General features: G+C 46.4%; 1 protein-coding gene across 1 annotated transcript in view; it reads left to right on the forward strand.

The window, feature by feature from the left end:
- Positions 1–22943, forward strand: part of LOC138800118 (tenascin-N-like) — a 46318-nt gene that overhangs the window by 9762 nt on the left and 13613 nt on the right. Inside the window, exons 3-6 of the mRNA XM_069981927.1 lie at positions 1392–1766; positions 3751–4014; positions 4865–5050; positions 12670–12759. Coding sequence (XP_069838028.1) covers positions 1392–1766; positions 3751–4014; positions 4865–5050; positions 12670–12759 — 915 coding nt within the window. The remainder of the gene's footprint in view (positions 1–1391; positions 1767–3750; positions 4015–4864; positions 5051–12669; positions 12760–22943) is intronic.

Consider the following 22943-nt stretch of genomic DNA (forward strand, 5'->3'; position numbering starts at 1 on the left):
GGGCGCCCAGGTCTACAAGATACAGGGCTCCCCGCTTTACCAGATACAGGGCTCCCAGGTCTACAAGATAGAGGGCTCCCCAGTCTACAAGATACAGGGCTCCTCGGTCTACAAGATACAGGGCTCCCCAGTCTACAAGATACAGGGCTCCCCAGTCTACAAGATACAGGACTCCCCAGTCTACAAGATACAGGGCTCCCAGGTCTACAAGATACAGGGCTCCCCAGTCTACAAGATACAGGGCTCCCCAGTTTTCAAGATACAGGGCTCCCTGCTCTACAAGATACAGGGCTTCCGGTCTACAAGATACAGGGCTCCCCGGTCTACAAGATACAGGACTGCCCACTCTACAAGATACAGGGCTCCCAGGTCTACAAGATACAAGGCTCCCCAGTCTACAAGATACAGGACTCCCTGTTCTACAAGATACGGTGCTCCCAGGTCTACAAGATACGGGGCTCCCAGGTCTACAAGATACAGGACTCCCCGCTTTACCAGATACAGGGCTCCCCGCTCTACAAGATACAGGGCTCCCAGGTGTACAAAATACAGGGCTCCCAGTTGTACAGGATACAGGGCTATCAGGTCTACAAGATACAGGGCTCCCCAGTCTACAACATACAGAGCTCCCGGGTCTACAAGATACAGGGCTCCCCAGTCTACAAGATACAGGACTCCCCACTCTACAAGATACAGGACTCCCCACTCTACAAGATACAGGACTCCCCACTCTACAAGATACAGGGCTCCCTGCTCTACAAGATACAGGGCTCCCAGGTCTACAAGATACAGGGCTCCCAGGTCTACAAGATACAGGGCTCCCTGCTCTACAAGTTACAGGACTCCCCATTCTACAAGATACAGGGTTCCTGGTCTACAAGATACAGGACTCCCCACTCTACAAGATACAGGGCTCCCTGCTCTACAAGATACAGGGCTCCCCGCTCTACAAGATACAGGGCTCCCAGGTCTACAAGATACAGGGCTCCCTGCTCTACAAGTTACAGGACTCCCCATTCTACAAGATACAGGGTTCCTGGTCTACAAGATACAAGTCTAGAAGATACTTAAGAATTGTCACAAAGTTTTGAGCAAATTACTGAAAATGTGATGTCGTAAAAGTCTGCACATATTTTTGTGCTGGACACAGAGAACATCTGGTAAAAGCCTTGATAACTTCCCCCCTTGGTGTCTTAAGTCATGAGATACATATAGGGGCCTTGTGCTCCTTGTGTTCTTGGTCCATTGTCATTGATTATGTATGGCCACACTGATCATCTATCATGGCCAATATGTAATGTGTATGGCTGCGGAGTGATAGATCAGGCCATGAATTACATGTAACCTCTTAATCTGGTACCAAATCTGCTTTAATTTGATTTTTTTTCCAGACATCGCCAGTCTGTGCAGTTATAACGGCCGATACGACGTTGCGACTGGTACGTGTGTGTGCAATGACGGCTGGGAAGGACCCGACTGTTCTGAGAAAAGCTGCCCCAACAACTGCGCCAACAGAGGGGTCTGCGTCAATGGCATGTGCCAGTGTCCGAGTGGTTTCACAGGCCTGGACTGCAGCGAGAAGGCCTGCATCCCGGACTGTGGGGACAACGGCGTCTGTGTCAATGGCGTCTGCCAGTGTAAACCGGGATGGACAGGAACAACCTGCAAGATTGTGGATTGTATTGTCAGTTGTGGGGAAAATGGCCGTTGTGATGGTGGCCAGTGCTTCTGCGAGGAGGGATTCTTTGGTGAAACGTGCTCAGAAGGTAAGAAACCGATTAAGGTGGAGACAACTCCCTCAGTATTCAATATTTAGGCAAATGGACATGATGGAGAGAGAGAAACCCCATTCATGACCCCCTCCTTAGAGCAGAGTAGAGGGCCATGCCACTGCAGCAGTATATACTTACCTAGACGAGCCGGCCGCCGTCACTGATAGGGTTAATGCATACTGCACTGATTTGCTGTAACAAAAGTAGATGTGATTCGTGGAATCTCCAGTACACACAGTGGAAACTTTCCTTGTCCAGAATTTCCCCATTAAAATTAAGGGTGCTGTAAAATCTGTACCAAAATCCAGACTAAAATCTGCTTCAGCTTTTTCCACAGCAAATGAGTCCAGTGTGGCTCCCCCTTAACTTTCCATCAGGAGCTCCGACCAAACTAGTGAACTTATTTGAGTCCTAATGAAAATTAAACCGTAAAATTAAAGGGGTTCTCCAGCCTTAGTTCCATTAAAGTGAATGGATCTTAATTGCAGACCACACCTGACCTGTTGCTGTTTCTGAATAAAGCGGCCATGTTTTTCTAATGGGGAAGAACCCCTTAATTTTACTGTTTAATTCTCATTAAGATTTATATTAGTTCACAAGTTTGGTCCAAACTAAAGTTGCAAATTCTGCACCCAAACTGGAGACGGTGCGGTGCTGTCTCTGGAAGAAAGTGGCCATGTTTTCTAACACTGGAGAACCCCTTTAAATACATTCAGAGTCGCCGTTTATTAAAATATAATATTATTCCTAATGCAGAACCAACATTTTACTGCAGTATAAAGCAGAAGTGCACTTGGTTCCCTTTTCCATTCCACAATAATTTTTTGGGTGTCACATGATATAGTAAAATAATGGGCGCCATTAAAAAGTACAATAGGTAGATGGGCGCTGTCATTAAAAACACTTTACATATTCTGACAGGGGCCTAAAAATCCAACCTATTGGTAATTCACTTTATCTTTAAAAAAAAAAAAAAAAAAAGAAAGCTTTTTCTGTGTGAAATTCAAAGTTATTACATTGGCCACTAGTTGTCACTATTTTTAGCTCCATTGCCCGTTCTCAATGAATGCACGTCAATAATTATAGCAATTTGACGGTGACCGCAAAGTGAGGGTGGGAGCTTCAAAGCTCTGCTCCCATTAAAAATTGCTCCTTTTTTAAATACACAATTAAGGTAGAAAATTACACAATTGACGCAATTCTTACCACTTTTTACCACAAATTTGCAGTCAAAAATTGATATTTTTACAGTGATTGATTTATATAATTGCTTCCTGTCGCTATTTTAGTTCAATTAGCAGTCATAATTGCAATATTTTACCTAGAATTGGGGTAAAATGTAGTCATTTTATTACCGTGGTTAAAATGCTGCAACTTTTGCAAAAATTTCATAACTTGTGGTGAAAAAAATTGTAATTTTTCTACCATGAATTTGGGGTTAAAAATTGCACAATTAAAAAAAGAATTGCACGAAACATGGGAAAATGTAATAATTTTTTAAACAACGAATTTGCAGCAAAAAATGCCAAAATTTTTCAAAGATTAGCGGCATTCGCTGTAAAATTTTTACCGCAGTTATGGGACATTTTGAATCTCAGAGCTTTGAATCTCCCATTCTCACTTCCTGGCCATGTCAAAATTGCTATAATTATTGATGAGCATTCACTGAAAACAAGCAGTAAAGCTGAAAATAGTGACACCTAGTGGCCAACACTATAACTTTGGAAAATTATGCTGGATACTGAGGCCCCTGTCAGTGATGCAGTTGTTTGTAATGACAGGTTCTCTTTGAAGCTCTTAGACAAAAAGCTTGTAATTAAAATTCTCTGCTGCCGGATGGGGTTAAACAATGGGATCTTCACATCTGGGATTCACATGAAGTCGGTGTAAACATTTCCCTGTCTGATAATAACGGTAGACGTCCCCCGTCATTCATGAGTGGATATTATATGTCATCCACCTGTTCTCTGTCCGACAGTGATGGCCGTGCAGAACTTACGTCTCATCAGCACCACAGAGGACTCCCTGAACATCGCCTGGGATCTGCTGGTGGAGGTGGATTATTATTATATCAGTTATTATCCCTTCGGAGATGAAAGTCAGAAACGGACAATTAAAGTCTCCGCAAACCAAGACTTTTACCAGATTGGCGGCCTGAGCCCCAGCACCCTGTACCAGATAATGATGTATCAGGTGAAGAACGGGGTGACCAGCGATCCCGCCGAGCTACAAGGCCGAACTGGTGAGAACACTCCTAGAGTGGTGTACAGAGAGTGGTATATAGAGAGCGGTATATAGAGAGTGGTGTATAGAGAATGGTATACAGAGAGTGGTATACAGAGAGTGGTATACAGAGAGTGGTGTATAGAGAGTGGTGTACAGAGGGTGGTATATAGAGAGTGGTATATAGAGAGTGGTGTACAGAGAGTGGTGTATAGAGAGTGGTGTATAGAGAGTGGTGCGCAGAGGGTGGTGTATAGAGAGTAGTATATAGAGAATGGTGTATAGAGAGTGGTATATAGAGAGTGGTATATAGAGAGTGGTATATAGAGAATGGTGTATAGAGAATGGTGTATAGAGAATGGTGTATAGAGAATGGTGTACAGAGGGTGGTGTATAGAGAGTGGTGTATAGAGAGCAATATATAGAGAATGGTGTATAGAGAGCGGTATATAGAGAGTGGTATATAGAGAGTGGTATATAGAGAGTGGTATATAGAGAGTGGTATATAGAGAGTGGTGTATAGAGAGTGGTATATAGAGAATGGTGTATAGAGAGTGGTATATAGAGAATGGTGTACAGATAGTAATGTATATGGTGTATAGAGAGTAATGTATAGAGAGTGGTGTATAGAGAGTGATATATAGAGAATGGTGTATAGAGGGTGGTGTACAGAGAGTGGTGTATAGACAGTGGTGTATAGAGAGTGGTGTACAGAGAATGGTGTATAGAGAGTGATATATAGAGAATGGTGTATAGACAGTGGTGTATACAGAGTGGTGTATAGACAGTGGTGTATACAGAGTGGTGTATAGACAGTGGTGTATACAGAGTGGTGTATACAGAGTTATCTTCCTTTTTTCCATTTCCAGACGCTGCTGCTCTAGGAACTCTCTGGGTGACGGAGGAGACGGAGGATTCCTTGGAGGTGGAATGGGAGAATCCGAATATCAGAGCGGATTACTTTAAGCTGAAGTACGCTGCCCAACCCGGAGGAGCAGAGTCCGAGGTCCAAGTGTCCCAAAGCAATGACGTGAAGACCAGATACATCATTAGAGGTGAGCTCCATCCTCATCACCTTCAAGATAACCACATTTACACACAGTCCTATAGAACATCCACAGCTAACACGTCCTGACATCCGATTCCTCATCGACTCCACATTACCTGCTGCCCAGCATGAGAAACACCATCCCCCTAGAGACAGGCAAAGAATCAGGGAGTCAGGGAGAATCATGTGATGTGGAAGCTCTAGAGATGATCCAGACACAAGCATTCTGATCGATGGCTGAAGAAGCTGGGTGCCGCCCTAAGGAGTCCTGGTGGATACAGACATAGGCCATATCCATGTTTTCCGGTAATGAAACGCAGAACGTTCGGATTCAGACACCCCAAGTGTTCTTGAGTTTGGCTCATGTTCAGATAGGAGAAGGTGACACATACAGGAGACGGATAGATAAGAGACTGTGCTCACACTGCTCTACCATCAGATTCTCCATATATGATTGGGAGGACATCAGAACGATAGACAGCAAACCACAAGAGAAGCCGCAGAGCCCATGATGGTGGAGAAGGGGCTGACTGGGCGCCATTGTGTCCCCCATCTGACGGATCCAGCAATGAAGCAGCAAAACAAGGAAAGCTGGACCGTGCAGTGATCAGTAGGCAACGCAGGCGTCTCGGCTACTGAACGGAAGATCTGCAACTAGAGATCAGAAAAGCCGCCTGAGATTGACCCCATGTATCTGAGAATGTTCCCGATTGGAAGATTGAAGTGGATGAGATGGTCACGTCCTCGCAGTCTCTTCATTTTCGATTTTATGAGCTCGTCCACCTTAAGACAAACTGTGCCAGAGACTTCTATATAAAAATCTCCAGTCTTCCAGTACTTATCAGCTGCTGTATGTCCTGCAGGAGTTGGTGTATTCTCTCCAGTCTGACACAGTGCTCTCTGCTGCCACCTCTGTCCATGTCAGTAACTGTCCAGAGCAGGAGAGGTTTTCTATGGGGATTTGCTGCTGCTCTGGACAGTTCCTGACATGGACAGAGGTGGCAGCAGAGAGCACTGTGTCTTGCTGGAAAGAATACACCACTTCCTGCAGGACATACAGCGGCTGATAAGTACTGGAAGACTGAAGAGTTTTATATAGAAGTAAATTAGAAATCTCTGGCACTTGCTGGGACAAGATTATTTGAAAGAAAAAAATTTGGGTGAACAACCCCTTTAAGGTTTTGTCTCTCGAGTGTCCACGTAATCCACGTATCAGATCTGCAGCGCTCTCATGTGACATGTTGCATAACACGGTATATTCCGTGACTACTGACACGCACATACGGTTGGGTCCGTCAGTAGCAGTTTAGTGTAAGTGTCTCCATATGTTTCCGGGCTGCACAGAACATCTTGTAGAGGCGGCTGATGTATTGTTGGCCCCCAAGGTAACAGAGGAGATAAGAGGCGAGTGATGCAGCTATAGGAGACAATGCACTTAGTATCCTGCAGAAGGCTGGGCTCACACTGCATTTTTTGGACAGAGGTGGCAGCAGAGAGCGCTGTGTCAGACTGAGGAGAATACACCACTTCCTGCAGGACATACAGCAGCTGATAAGTACTGGAAGACTGGAGATTTTTAAAAAGAAGTAAATTACAAATCTATATAACTTTCTGAAACCAGTTGATTTGTAAAAAAAGATTTTCGCTGGAGTACCCCTTTAACCCCTTAAGGACCGGGCCTGAAATGGCCTTAAGGACCGGAGCAAATTTTATGAATTTGACCAGTGTCACTTTATTCATTAATAACTTCGGGATGCTTTTACCTATCCGGCTGATTCTGAGATTGTTTTCTCGTGACATATTGTACTTCACATTTCTTGTAAATTGGAGTCGATACTTATAACGAATCTTTATGAAAAAACCCAAAATAGCGTGAAAAATTGTGAAAAAATGCATGTTTCCAACTTTAAAACTTTTTTGCTTATACAGAAAGTGGTTATACCACATAAATTATATATTAAATAGCATTAGCAACATGTCTACTTTATGTTGGCGGCATTTATTAAACTATATTTCATTATTTTTAGACAATAGGAAGCTTAAAACATTAGCAGCAAATTTCCAAATTTTCAGTAAAATTTCAAAATCAGATATTTTTAGGGAACTGTTCAGGTTTAAAGTGTATTTGAGGGGACTGTGTGTTAGAAAGCCTCACGAAGCACCCCATTTCAGAAACTGCACCCCCTAAACTCTGCAAAAGCACATCCAGAAAGTTTTTTAACCCTTTAGGGGAGTCACAGAAATAAAAGCTAAGTGTGTAAGAAATTTGAAAATTTTAATTTTCTGTGCAGAGATTTTATTGTAATCCAATATTTTTCATAATTATAAACCTATTACCAGAGAAATGCACCCCAATATTGATTGCCCCGTTTCTGCAGTTTATAGAAATACCCCATATGTGGCCCTATTGCGCTATTTGACGCAACCACAAGCCTCAGATATAAGGGAGCGCCTAGTGAATTTCAATGGCTCCGTTATTTTTGGTCATTTTTGACTGTACCACTTCAGGTTGGCAGAGGCTCTGGGGTGCCAAAACCTAAAAAACACCCCTAAAGGGACACCATTTAGAAAACTACACCCCTCAAGGAATGTAACAAGGGGTGCGGTGAGCATCTGGACCCCACAGGTGCTTCACAGATTTTCCAAACAATATGGCTTGAAAAAAGACTAAAGTATTTTTTACACTAAAATGTTGTTCTAGCCTTCAATTTTTCATTTTCACAAAGGGATAAAAGGAAAAAAAAAACACAAAACATGTAGCGCAGTTTCTCCCGAGTACGGAAATACCCCACATGTGGACATAAAGTGCCAAGCGGGCGCAGGACGAGCCTCCAAAGGGAAGGAGCGCCAATTGGCTTTTGGAAGCTGGATTTCACTGGAATGGATTTCAAGGGCCATGTCGCATTTACAGAGCCCTCGTGCTGCCAAAACACTGGAAACCCCCCACAAGTGACCCCATTCTGGAAACTACACCCCTCAAGGAATCTAACAAGGGGTGCAGTGAGGATATGGACCCCACTGGTGACAGGCACAAATGTGGAAAAATGTGACGTGAAAGTGAAAATTTTCATTTTTTCACTTTCATGGCACAAATGTGCCCGTCATCCAGGGGTCCATATCCTCACTGCACCCCTTGTTAGATTCCTTGAGGGGTGTAGTTTCCAGAATGGGGTCACTTGTGGGGGGTTTACAGTGTTTTGGCAGCACAAGGGCTCTGTAAATGCGACATGGCGTTCATCATCCATTCTAGCCAAATCCAACCTCTAAAATCCAAATGGCGCTCCTTCCCTTCGGAGGCTTGCCCTGCGCCCACATGGCGCTTTATGTCCACATGTGGGGTATTTACGGACTCGGGGGAAATTGCTCTACACATTTTGTGTTTTTTTTTCTCTTTTAACCCCTTGTGAAAATGATAAATTCAAGGCTAGACCAACATTATAGTGTAAAAAATTTAATATTTCATTTTCACGCCACATTGTTCCACATTTGTGCCCGTCACCAGTGGGGTCCATATGCTCACTACACCCCTTGTTACATTCCTTGAGGGGTGTAGTTTCCATAATAGGGTCACTTGTGGGGGGTTTAACTGTCTTGGCAACACAGGGGCCTTTTGAATGCAACATGGCCCCTCGAAATCCATTCCATCCAAATCCAGCCTTCAAAAACCAAATGGCGCACCTTCCCTTTGGAGGCTTACCCTGCACCCGCATGGCGCTTTATGTCCACATGTGGGGTATTTCCGTACTCAGGGGAAATTGCTCTACACATTGTGTTTTTTTTTATCTTTTAACCCCTTGTGAAAATGAAAAAATCAAGACAAGATCAATGATTTAGAGTAAAAATTAAAAAAAAATTACACTAAATGTTGGTCTAGCCTTGATTTTTTTCCATTTCCACAAGGGGTTAAAAAAGAAAATGAACACAAAACGTGTAGGGTAGTTTCCCCTGAGTACGAAAATACCCCACATGTGGACATAATTTGCCATATGGGCACAGGGCAAGTCACCAAAGGGACAGAGCGCCATTTAGAGGCTGGAATGGGGGATGGAGGCCATGTCGCAATTACAAAGCTCCTGTGCTGCCAGAACAGTAGAAACCCCCCACAAGTGACCCAATTCTGGAAACTACACCCCATAAGGAATCTAACAAGGGGTGCAGTGAGCATATGGACCCCGCTAGTGATGGGCACATGTGTAGAACATGTGCCGTGAAAATAAAAAATACCATTTTTTTCATTTTCACGTCCCAAATGTGGCCGTCACCAGGGGGCCATATACCCGCTGCCCCCCTTGTTAGATTCCTTATGGGGTGTAGTTTCCAGAATGGGGTCACTTGTGGGGGGTTTCTACTGTCCTGGCCGCACAGGAGCTTTGTAATTGCATCATGGCATCCTCTAATGGGAATGGCGGCCATACCTACTTAGCTGGGGAAAAGGGACAATTCTAATTTATTTGGGGGTATTAGGCCAATTATTGGTTTATAAGGTTGGAAATGACAGGTGTCCATCAAACTCAACCTGTGTTGATCCAGAGGAAGGCAAAAACCCCTCGTGAGGCAGACGACAGTAGCATCACTGGGAAAAATTCCTTCCCGACTCCATAATGGCGATCAGAATAATCCCTGGATCAACGTGACCCCTGAAATAGGAATAAGGGACAGAATTTAGATAATGTAGAACCCCAGTGACGTGTGGTGCGCCTTGGAGCGATCCAGTATACAGAGGCCGGGGGGATCAGGACAGGTGGCACACTGGAAAATGTTGTCCTTCCTGATCCCCCTGTTACACCACACTCTGCACTTCTTCTGGGGTCTCCTGTTCTCCAGTGTGGGGGACGTCACCTGGAAAATGTTGTCCTGGTGCGATACGGGGTTCTTCATATCCAGAAGCGCTGGGTCAGCTCCATGGCTGCTAAATATTAGGGCGCTATTACTACTTCTGATATGTTCGGATCGTGCCGCAAGCTACAGTAGCTCGGGCAGCGAGGGACCGGAAGAGGGGGTGCTGGTATAAAAGTTATCCCCGTACAGGTGGTAACCTTTATCCAGCAGTGGGAAGATCAGTTCCCGGACGATGTCCCCACTAACTCCGAGGGTGGGGGGGAGGGGGCATCTGGGGGCTGGATTCGGGTGTCCCTTCCTTCATACACTCTAAGGGTACGTGCACACTGCGGAATCGCGAAGGATAACCCTTTGTGCATTCCGCAGTTGGCACCCGCCGGCGGACTGATGCAGGCGCACGTCTCCGTCCGTGTCGTAGACTCCATTCTATGCACGGGCGGATTCCGCTCTGCGTCCAACGTGTTGATGGAATGACGGATGATGGAATCCGCCCGTGCATAGGATAGAGTCTATGACACGGGCGGAGACGCGCCCCTGCATCAGTCCGCCGGCGGGTGCCAGCTGCGGAATGCACGAAGGGTTATCCTTCGCCATTCCGCAGTGTGCACGTACCCTAAATCTGTAAGAGCACCCTGAGGTACTCTCACAGAGTTTGTAGAATTTCACACCATACCGTGATCTCTTATTGGGACGGTACTGGCGGAAAAGACGTGTCTGTGGGGCAGCGTACGCTACGCTACTCCCAGACACGTCACTGGATGATGAGGAGGATGAGGATGAATGGAGGAACGAAGGACCCCCCATTCATCCTCACTGGCTGTTTCGGTGTCGGAGGCAATAATAACGTATGCGTCCGATACCGAAAACACCCTGGGGGTCATCTTTATATGGGGATTGGTATATGGGGTATGTAGTGGTGTAGTGTAAAACTTTATTCAATGTAGTGTGGTGTAATGTAGTGTTTTTTTACGTGTTTTTTACAGTAAGTATACAAAAAAAACCTACGCCAAAAATGGTGTTGCTGATGAATGCCGCACTTATGTTCGGCACTTATCAGCAGACCGTGGCAGTAGGATATAAAAAAAAACCACCCTACGCCAAAAAGGAGGAGTTGCTGATTAGCAGCGCACTTTCGTGCGATGCTGATCAACACTCAGCGGCGATAGGGTGCGGAAAATAGGAAAAAAAAAAATTGGGAAAAAAAATTTTTTTTTTACTACATTCTGAACATCCCTGTAGTGGCTGATACGTGTATTACACTTATCAGCCGCTAGGGGGCAGCAGAGCGCAAGATCCGAAAATAGACGACGCTGGAGCCGGAAAAATACGAAAAAAGACGACGCTGCAGCCGGAAACAGACGATCGGGACTCACGGAAGAAGCCGAAGTCCCGACAAGATGAAGAGGACGCCGGGAACCCGGAAGACGCCGATCAGGACCCCGGGACAGGTGAGTAATGTACAAATACCTGCTCCGGACCCCTCAGCTACCTAGCTGAGGGGTCCGGAGCAGGTATTTATTACTTGTGGGGACTTTGATCGCCGTGAACGGCCGGCCGGCTGGCCGGCCGTTCACGGCGATCGGGACTGTGGTACCGTGACCACCATTACTTTTTACAGTAATGGCGGTCGGTGCCGTCCTCGGACAGCACCGACCGCCATTTTTTTCCGGGTCATCGGGCCACCGATGGCCCGGAAAGGTTCCGATCGCCGCTATAGGCTTATCAGCCAATAGCGGCGATCGTCGGCATGGGGGGGGTTAACAACCCTTCATGCCGACAGGGAGAGATGGCCTGCTATGTATTATAGCAGGCTATCTCCCCCGATCGGGACCCGGCCGGCCGCGGCGCCCGTTTAAAGGGCTGACGTACCGGTACGTCATGGGTCCTTAAGTGACAGTGATCCATGACGTGCCGGTACGTCATGGGTCCTTAAGAGGTTAATCCTAGGTACCATTAAGTTTACCACAAACATGAATGTGACGATGTTCAAAAAGAGACCCCCCCCCCCCCTCGTCCTTCTCTGTACGTCCCGCACAGGGAAGACTTCTTATAATGCATTTATGACAAAGTGACTTAATCATCAAGAACCGGACTGTAAGTTTACGGCTCCAGTGATTTCATATGACAATGTCGGCGCCATCACAGACGCCATCAGAGGTGCCATCACAGGCTCCATCACAGGCGCCATCACAGGCGCCATCACAGACGCCATCAGAGGTGCCATCACAGGCTCCATCACAGGCGCCATCACAGGCTCCATCACAGGTGCCATCACAGACGCCATCATAGGCACCATCACAGGCTCTATCACAGGTGCCATCACAGGCTCCATCACAGGCTCCATCACAGGTGCCATCACAGGCGCCATCACAAGCGCCATCACAGGCTCTATCACAGGTGCCATCACAGGCTCCATCACAGGCTCCATCACAGGCGCCATCACAGGCTCTATCACAGGTGCCATCACAGGCGCCATCATAGGCACCATCACAGGCTCTATCACAGGTGCCATCACAGGCTCCATCACAGGCGCCATCACAGGCTCCATCACAGGCTCTATCACAGGTGCCATCACAGGCGCCATCATAGGCACCATCACAGGCTCTATCACAGGTGCCATCACAGGCTCTATCACAGGTGCCATCACAGGCGCCATCACAGGCCACAGGCGCCATGTTTGGCAGGCAGCGATGTCTCTGGGCTCAGTGCTGCACGGCCGGATACAATATATTCATAGACTGGAGCTTTATGAGAAGTTTATTGTGTTATTTGTCTTTTATTCTTCAGGTTTGCTGCCCAGTACGACGTATGACATCAGCGTCCAGTCTGTGCGAGGAGGACGGGAAGGGAAAACCTCATCAGTCGTGGGAATCACAGGTACAGCGCCAAACGTGTATGGATGAGAGGTGACCGGACCCGGGGAAATGTATCTGTTACAGCTGTACTAATATCACATCTGCACCTAACAGCCTGGAGGTAAAGGGGAATCCCAGCCCCTAAAGATGGGGTCCTGACCACCCTTCTCCTGTTTCCCCAAAAAGGGGTGTGGCCTAAGTTGCACCAGAAAATAGGACAGGACCCCCCCCCCCCCAGATAATGGAGGAGTCCACATTACACCATCGGGTATTCAGAGAAATCGGTTTCCTGAATAAAAATTATAATAGGAAACGATTTCACCAAACTCTTCCAGTCTCGATATAATGAGACAAAGCGACGTCCTCCTGTAATTGTTATAAAACCTCCAGTTACCTCCGGAAACTGAAAACTGCCGAGAGGCGAAAGCGGGAAAATCCAGAGAATTATTCAGTATCCGCTAATGAAAGGAAAACCACATTTTATATTTAAATATATACGGCGTCTATATACTGTAACCGTGTCACGTCCACCACCGCTCAGCCCGAAACTGGAAAAAACATCACATTGTCCCCCATCACACATCACATTGTCCCCCATCACACATCACATTGTCCCCCATCACACATCACATTGTCCCCCATCACACATCACATTGTCCCCCCATCACACATCACATTGTCCCCCCATCACACATCACATTGCCCTCCCATCACACATCACATTGTCCCCCATCACACATCACCTTGTCCCCCCATCACACATCACCTTGTCCCCCCATCACACATCACCTTGTCCCCCATCACACATCACATTGTCCCCCATCACACATCACATTGTCCCCCATCACACATCACATTGTCCCCCCATCACACATCACCTTGTCCCCCATCACACATCTCACAGTCCTCCCATCACACATCACATTGTCCTCCCATCACACATCACATTGTCCTCCCATCACACAATCACATTGTCCTCCCATCACACATCACACAGTCCTCCCATCACACAGTCCTCCCATCACACATCTCACAGTCCTCCCATCACACATCTCACAGTCCTCCCATCTCACAGTCCTCCCATCACATATCACACTGTCCTCCCATCACACATCACATTGTCCTCCCATCACACAGTCCTCCCATCACACATCACACAGTCCTCCCATCACACATCACACAGTCCTCCCATCACACATCTCACAGTCCTCCCATCACACAGTCCTCCCATCACATATCACACTGTCCTCCCATCACACATCACATTGTCCCCCCATCACACATCACCTTGTCCCCCATCACACATCACATTGTCCTCCTATCACACATCTCAGTCCTCCCATCACATATCACACTGTCCTCCCATCACACATCACATTGTCCCCCCATCACACATCACCTTGTCCCCCATCACACATCACATTGTCCTCCTATCACACATCTCACAGTCCTCCCATCACACATCACATTGTCCTCCCATCACACATCACATTGTCCTCCCATCACACATCACATTGTCCTCCCATCACACATCTCACAGTCCTCCCATCACACATCTCACAGTCCTCCCATCTCACAGTCCTCCCATCACATATCACACTGTCCTCCCATCACACATCACATTGTCCTCCCATCACACATCACACAGTCCTCCCATCACACATCACACAGTCCTCCCATCACACAGTCCTCCCATCACACATCTCACAGTCCTCCCATCACACAGTCCTCCCATCACATATCACACTGTCCTCCCATCACATATCACACTGTCCTCCCATCACACATCACATTGTCCCCCCATCACACATCACATTGTCCCCCATCACACATCACATTGTCCTCCTATCACACATCTCACAGTCCTCCCATCACATATCACACTGTCCTCCCATCACACATCACATTGTCCCCCCATCACACATCACCTTGTCCCCCATCACACATCACATTGTCCTCCTATCACACATCTCACAGTCCTCCCATCACACATCACATTGTCCTCCCATCACACATCACATTGTCCTCCCATCACACATCACATTGTCCTCCCATCACACATCACATTGTCCTCCCATCACACATCACATTGTCCTCCCATCACACATCACACAGTCCTCCCATCACACAGTCCTCCCATCACACATCTCACAGTCCTCCCATCACACAGTCCTCCCATCACACATCTCACAGTCCTCCCATCACACAGTCCTCCCATCACATATCACACTGTCCTCCCATCACACATCACATTGTTCTCCCATCACACATCACACAGTCCTCCCATCACACAGTCCTCCCATCACACATCACACAGTCCTCCCATCACACATCTCACAGTCCTCCCATCACATATCACACTGTCCTCCCATCACACATCACATTGTCCCCCCATCACACATCACATTGTCCTCCCATCACACATCACATTGTCCTCCCATCACACATCACACAGTCCTCCCATCACACAGTCCTCCCATCACACATCACACTGTCCTCCCATCACACATCACATTGTCCTCCCATCACACATCACACAGTCCTCCCATCACACAGTCCTCCCATCACACATCACACAGTCCTCCCATCACACATCACACAGTCCTCCCATCACACATCTCACAGTCCTCCCATCACACATCTCACAGTCCTCCCATCACATATCACACTGTCCTCCCATCACACATCACATTGTCCCCCCATCACACATCACCTTGTCCCCCATCACACATCACATTGTCCTCCCATCACACATCACATTGTCCTCCCATCACACATATCACACTGTCCTCCCATCACACATCACATTGTCCTCCCATCACACATCACATTGTCCTCCCATCACACATCACATTGTCCCCCCATCACACATCACATTGTCCTCCCATCACACATCACATTGTCCTCCCATCACACATCACATTGTCCTCCCATCATCACTTGTCACATTGCTACACGGCACAGGGGACAAACAGAGGTCTGATGGGATAGTAATAAGGTCACATGACTAATCAGAAGGCCTGAAGAGTGCTCCATGCTGTGATGTCACTGTATGATGTGACTGCTGTGATGTCACTATATGATGTCACTGTGCTGTGATGTCACTATATGATGTCACTCTGTGAGGTGACCAGGGGTTACCAGGTGTTGTTATATAGCTGGGCAAGATGGTGGTGTACCCCTGAGGCTCTTGTCATGGTGGCCAGGAGTGGTATGTGCCCACTCACCCCTGAATATACCAACACACACTTTTTAGTACAGGTACAGTGGGAAGAAATCACAGTCTCTGATGACCTTAGTTGTATAGACTGGCTGTAGGAGAGGAGTGGACTGAGGGTTACTTCAGGGACAGGGCCGATTCTGGGGTCTCTGCCGCCTGAGGCAAACCTGAGGCGGCCGCCCGAGTGATGGCCGGCAGGAAAATAGGCCCCAACGTTGTGGGTGAAGCTAGCTGTGGGGGCCCCTAAGGAAACCTTGGAATGGTGCAGTGAAGTCTTTGCTGCTTTATCCACTTACCTAGTCACTGACTCCAGATCCTGTCCTGGTTATCAGGATGAATAGGGAGCAGCCGCCCAGCGCAGGTAGAGGGGTCCCCTTTAGTCCCAGTCACCTCAGTCTCCTCTATGTGCTTTTAGTCAGACATGGCCAAGATGGGGCTGCTTGAAAAGAAATAAAGAAGAAATCATGACAGGGGAGACAGCAGCAGCAGCAGCTCCCTCACACAAATCCTCACAGGATCCTTACACAAATCCTCACAGGATCCTCACACAAATCCTCACAGGATCCTCACACAAATCCTCACACAAATCCTCACACAAATCCTCACAGGATCCTCACACAAATCCTCACAGGATCCTTACACAAATCCTCACAGGATCCTCACACAAATCCTCACAGGATCCTCACACAAATCCTCACACAAATCCTCACAGGATCCTCACACAAATCCTCACAGGATCCTCACACAAATCCTCACAGGATCCTGACTGCAGAAACCAACTAGAACAACTCACCAGTTCTCCCTCAGGGAATAAACTACTCCCTGATTGGCCAGACACAGACTGGGAGGCTTTAAGGCTGGCCAGTGATTGGTGAGATCACATGAGGTACCCAGCTCAGGGATTGGTCAGGGGAATCACCTCATACAACAGTTAACCCTTTGTGAAAATCTCCTCTCACTTTCATGGTATATAGCTGTCAGCCTCTGAGTGGGACCGCCCACTGGACTCCTAAGCTCAGGGCGAGCAGAGATATAAGTGCACTTATTTTTCCCACAATGGTGATAGGTTTCTTTTAAAGGACTCTGGTGGAAAACAAAAAGTTTTCTAATCAACTGGTGTAAAAAAGTTATATAGATTTGTAATTTGTACATATATATATAAAAATCAGTCTTCCAGCACTTATCAGCTGCTGTATGCCCTGCAGGAAGTGGTGTATTCTCTCCTGTCTGACACAGTGCTCTCTGCTGCCACCTCTGTCCATGTCAGGAACTGTCCAGAGCAGCAGCAAATCCCCATACAAAACCTCTCCTGCTCTGGACAGTACCTGACATGGACAGAGGTGGCATGCAGGACATACAGCAGCTGATTAGTACTGGAAGACTGGAGATTTTTATATAGAAGTAAATTACAAATCTCTGGCACTTTCTGACACCAGTTGATTTGATTTTTTTTTTCCCTTTAAGAATCACTCATGTGCAGTGCCATTGTATGTGAATGTGGGGTATAAGACGTTTAGGACATGACCCCGTCTGTGGATTATACGTGTGGTGAGCCCCCGGATGATGTTTTAGCGGTGGGACGGCCGGTCACTTGCTAGATGGACGCCACTACGGTGGTGGATGGCCGAGATACAGCCGGACCTTATGGGTTAGTCACATGACACCAGTGCCAGGTGGGCACCTAGGTGTAATGACACGCCTACTTTTAGAGTGTAAGGCCGGTTGTACCCTTCTCCCCTGTGGTCGGTGTCCTGTTGGGTTTCTGCCGGGTCCCTTGGGATAGTGTAGTCACAGATGATATAGTCACAGGTGGCCACAGTGGTGTAATGACCCTCCCGGGTAGTAGGACCCGCCACCCGCAGAAAGGGGAGATGTCCCAAGGTTGCGGTGTATATGCTGTGCAGGTGGTGATGAATAATCACAGACTCGATAACGTTGACTTGGTTTACTATTGGTAAATATGCAACAGGTAATACAGATGAGCTCGGATATACACTTGACAAAGTTCCAATAAAAACACAAACATAGAACCACCAGATCTGTGGCATAAGTGCGGAGTAGGATGTAGTAGTGTTGATAAGGTTGTACTAAGGTAGCGTAATAGAGAGGAGGGTGCCGTGAGAGTCTCAACCCAAGTAGTAATGTGCTGCCGGGATGTTGGAGTGTATAGAGAAGAATACTTGTAGAAGAAGAAGACAACCTGTGCCTGCGTATTAACTTTCCTATAGTCTTAACACTGCCTTATGCCCACTAGCTTTGGCTGAACCGTACTAATGGGTGACACAGGCCCCAGACCTTGTTACCAGGGATGAGCAGAGTGCTGAGGGTTTCCTGCTGACACTTGTGCTGGGAGAAGGAGTCCATAGACTTTCTAGTAACTTTGCTCCACCTGGATCAGTTCTTAGCTCTTTGGCTCTTTATTGGATACTGTTCTGCACTGTGGTTACTCCTCATCCTCGGCGTGGGTTGAGATGATCTGTTAGCTAGTTCACACAGCGTGCGGGTACTTCAAGAAAGAAGTTTGTAAGAGGGCACTGTCCTGTGTCCTACCCATACGGGGTACTGATTAAGACTGCGACTTTAGCGGTGACCTGGCAGAGAGCCAGGGCCCAGGTAGAATCACTGTGGAGAGCTATCTGAGCTGCATCCTTTCTCCACAGAATCTCAACTAAGACTCCTCCTTCACCCAAGGGACTAACTTCCTAACCAGTGTGTAAGGTGCGCTGTGGTTGGGTGGAAAGAGTGTAACAGAAGAGCAGAAAGGGAAGAGGTGATAGGACTGAAGAAAGTAAAGATCCTACTGGTTCACAGAATCTGGTACACACAAACACAATAACTAGAGATGAGCGAACCTCAAGCATGCTGGAGTCCATCCGAACCCGAGCGTTCGGCATTTGATTAGCGGTGGCTGCTGAACTTGGATAAAGCCCTAAGGCTATGTGGAAATCATGGATATAGTCATTGGCTGTATCGATGTTTTCCAGACAACCTTAGAGCTTTATCCAAATTCAGCAGCCCCAGCTAATCAAATGCCGAAAGTTCGGGTTCGGATCGACTCGAACCCGAACCCGGTTCGCTCATCTCTAACAATAACCCTTTGAGACACTTCAGTCGTGCAGCTTCCATACTTTAGTTATACAATACAGTGACATCTAGTGGTCATCTTTAGTAATACTTAAGCTGCAATAAGACCACAAAAAGTACAGACTTTTACCATGGGTGTGAATAATAGTAACACCCCTAGTAGGACTCCACACACGATTATTTTCTGACTTTATCAATGATTTATTTGCACAATCAGTAAATGACACAAATGTTCCTCCACTCCATTGATCACGCAGGGGGCTCCATCACACTGCGGGCTCCATCACGCGTTGGCTCCATCACAGGGGGGCTCCATCACGCAGGGGGCTCCATCACACGGGGGCTTCATTACGCAGGGGGCTCCATCACACTGCGGCTCCATCACGCTGGCCATCCTTCCCGCCACTGACAGTCCTCCCTGAATGTAATCAGTAGATGCGGTGGATATATATATTACGGCCTGTCACCCACTCTCCGAGCGAGCGTCACCCATGAATATTACATGAGTGTACGCTGAGATGTTAACTATGACATTTACATTCCTCCGCACACAAATTACGGCCGTGCGACTTCGCGGACGTACATTTATTTTTATCTCCCTTCATGTAAATGTAGACGGGATCTGGGGAGAGCGATGATTCCGGCTTCTCTGCGATTCTTCATTAAACAGAACTATTTACCCGGTAAAAGGCCTGATCTGCAGTATCTGCGTCCTGGCGGGTATCGCGGCGTATAGATCAGCATCAGCCGCCGTGCACATCACTCATTCTATTATATCGCTTATTCTGCAGACTCGCATCATTTCATTGTTTGTGTTTTCCGTCTCTGACATCAACCTGGATCCATAAACCCTTGAATTATGTATCTATTAACCCCCTCCGTGCCGCCGCCGCTCTGCGCTGCTAAACAGTCCCCATTACTTTCTTTTATATACTCCGGGCAGCCGTGTACATAGACTCCTGATGATTAATGTAATTAAGAAATCCGGCGTATAATAAAGCGAGGACGTTATAACAGGAGGAGGAAGCCGCATCGCTCGTCTGATAGTAAAACATGGGAACTGTCACCTCAGCGACAACTTCTTATTGTTGTCTTTGGACAAGGAACAAAAATTTTTAAAGAGGCAGTGTCTTAAAAAAATGTTTTATTAAAGTAATTAACAGGGGTTGTGATTTATGTAGTTTTGCAATATATCCTGTTATGTTTTTAAAAAAAGTTTTCTAAGTTTAAATCAATGTTCTTCATATGGCCACTAGGTGTCTCCCTTCACTGTGCATGTATTCAGCTGCTGCATGTCCAGATTCAGTAACAGAGAATCCTGGGGGTGCTCGCATTGTACGGTCAGCTCCCCTGTCACACAGCACCAAATTCTCTGTAACCCCACAGTGACATTATGCATAACACAGAGCATTGTCTCCTGTGAGCTGCAGAGCTGAGAATATAATTAGCCTAATCTAATTGCCCCCAGGTGATATACAACCTGCATTATGGACAAGCGTCTTTCCTCGTGTGAGCGACAGAGGGTGGGGACTTCCTCTCTGGATACCCTTAGGGGCTTTAAAGCGACTCTGTACCCACAATCTCCCCTCCCCCCTACCTCTTGTACCGTTGTATAGTTGCTTTTAATGCTAGCTGGACAGTTCCTGACATCAACAGAGGTGGCAGCAGAGAGCACTGTGTCACACTGGAGAGAATACACCACTTCCTACAGGACATACAGCAGCTGATAAGTACTGGAAGACTGGTGATTTTTTTTTTTTAATAGAAGTAAGTTAAAATCTATATTACTTTCTGACACCAGTTGATTTAAAAGAATTTTTTTTTGGTGAACAACCCACCTAATGACCTACAGACCCTTATACTATGCTATATTATATACTAGTCTACAGTGGTTCAGGCCTGTGCCCAGCAATGTGGGAGCGCCAGCACTCGTCCTATTGTTGCAGCTCATTCCGCAGTTTTCTTGCACTTGTTGCGGACATTTTGTCCTTAGAGACGATATACAACCTGTGCATCCATGGGTGACATTACTGAACATGACTTATACATTATATCTGGCTTCATATCTCACAAGTCTTCAGAATCCGCCATGTAATGATGTCGTCTCATCTCCTGCTCGGCCTCTTTGTTCCCTGAAGGCCGGAGAGATGAACGTCCTCCTCACGTATCACATTTATTATGGATACCAGGACTGGGAAACACATGTGAATTCTCTCAGAGAAACACATATGGATGTACCCAGCCGGTATCTGGCAGGATCCTCCAGATATATATATACTATATATATATATATATACTCTGTGTGTGTATGTAGCCTTGAGCAATGCAAATGAAGCAACAAAGCTGATACTTCACTATAGCTATAGAGATGTATGGCGGCCACAATACTTGCCTCCATACTTTCTTTCTGCCCCATATACGTGTGCACTCTATGGAGGAGATTTATCAAAACTCGTGTAGAGGAAAAGCCCAGAGCAACCAATTAGAGTCCGGCTTTCATTATACAGAGGCCCTTTTACCATCTGATTAGTTGCTATAGGTAACATGTCCCCGCTCCTCTGCACAGCCCCTATATCTCTATGAGTGTGCGTGTGTTCTAGGTGAGGAGAGGAGTGCCATGCGGAGCGGCACCTCCGGCAGCATATTGTCTTGTCTCTATGTTGGCGGCCATGGTCCCAGTTGACTTCTTCTTGGCGTCTTGCGCTTCTTTCACCCTCTCTTGGTTGTTTCTTGCTCGTGGCTATACACAGCCATCCTCTTATTTGGCCTTGGTTGACACGGTCACATCCTGCAGTCTATTTGAGGAGACTCCTTGCTGTAGAGATTCCGTCTGACCCTGGTTTGGTTACTCCCGGCCATATTCCTGCCTCCTCCATTGGTCCCTCTGCCTGGAACTTGTAGTGCTCGTCCTGGTTCTGACTACTGGATATGACTGACTCTGCTCCTGCCTCTTCCTATCCGCTGCTTTTCTGGTGACATCACTGACTCCATTGCTGACCATGTTTTGCTCTACTGTGCCAACACTTCCAGTCAGTGACTACTCCTGTGCTGAGACCTGAGAATCCTATTACATCACAGCAAGAACCATGGCGAGAACCATAGGATTACATAGACTATACATGGTGGATTTTCCAGTGCCAAGCAGATTGTTACTTAGAGAGTCCAGTATCTGGAACCATCAGAACAATGGATTGGCATCAGATTCACCATCATCTACTGGGGGAGAGTCAGCAAATCCCATATACAGATAAACCCCATATACATATAAATCCCATATACATATAAACCCCACATACATATAAACCCCATATACATATAAATCCCATATACATATAAACCCCATATACATATAAATCCCATATACATATAAACCCCATATACATATAAATCCCATATACATATAAATCCCATATACAGATAAACCCCATATACAGATAAACCCCATATACATATAAATCCCATATACAGATAAACCCCATATACAGATAAACCCCATATACATATAAATCCCATATACAGATAAACCCCACATACATATACACCCCACATACATATAAACCCCATATACATATAAATCCCATATACATATAAATCCCATATACATATAAATCCCATATACATATAAATCCCATATACAGATAAACCCCATATACAGATAAACCCCATATACATATAAATCCCATATACAGATAAACCCCATATACATATAAATCCCATATACAGATAAACCCCACATACATATACACCCCACATACATATAAACCCCACATACATATAAACCCCATATACATATAAACCCCATATACATATAAACCCTTTATACATATAAGCCCCATACACATATTAACCCCTTATACATATATAAACCCCATACACATAATAACCCCATTCACATATTAACC

Source organism: Dendropsophus ebraccatus, chromosome 8 (genome assembly GCF_027789765.1).
Source record: "Dendropsophus ebraccatus isolate aDenEbr1 chromosome 8, aDenEbr1.pat, whole genome shotgun sequence".
Taxonomy (NCBI): Eukaryota; Metazoa; Chordata; class Amphibia; order Anura; family Hylidae; genus Dendropsophus; species Dendropsophus ebraccatus.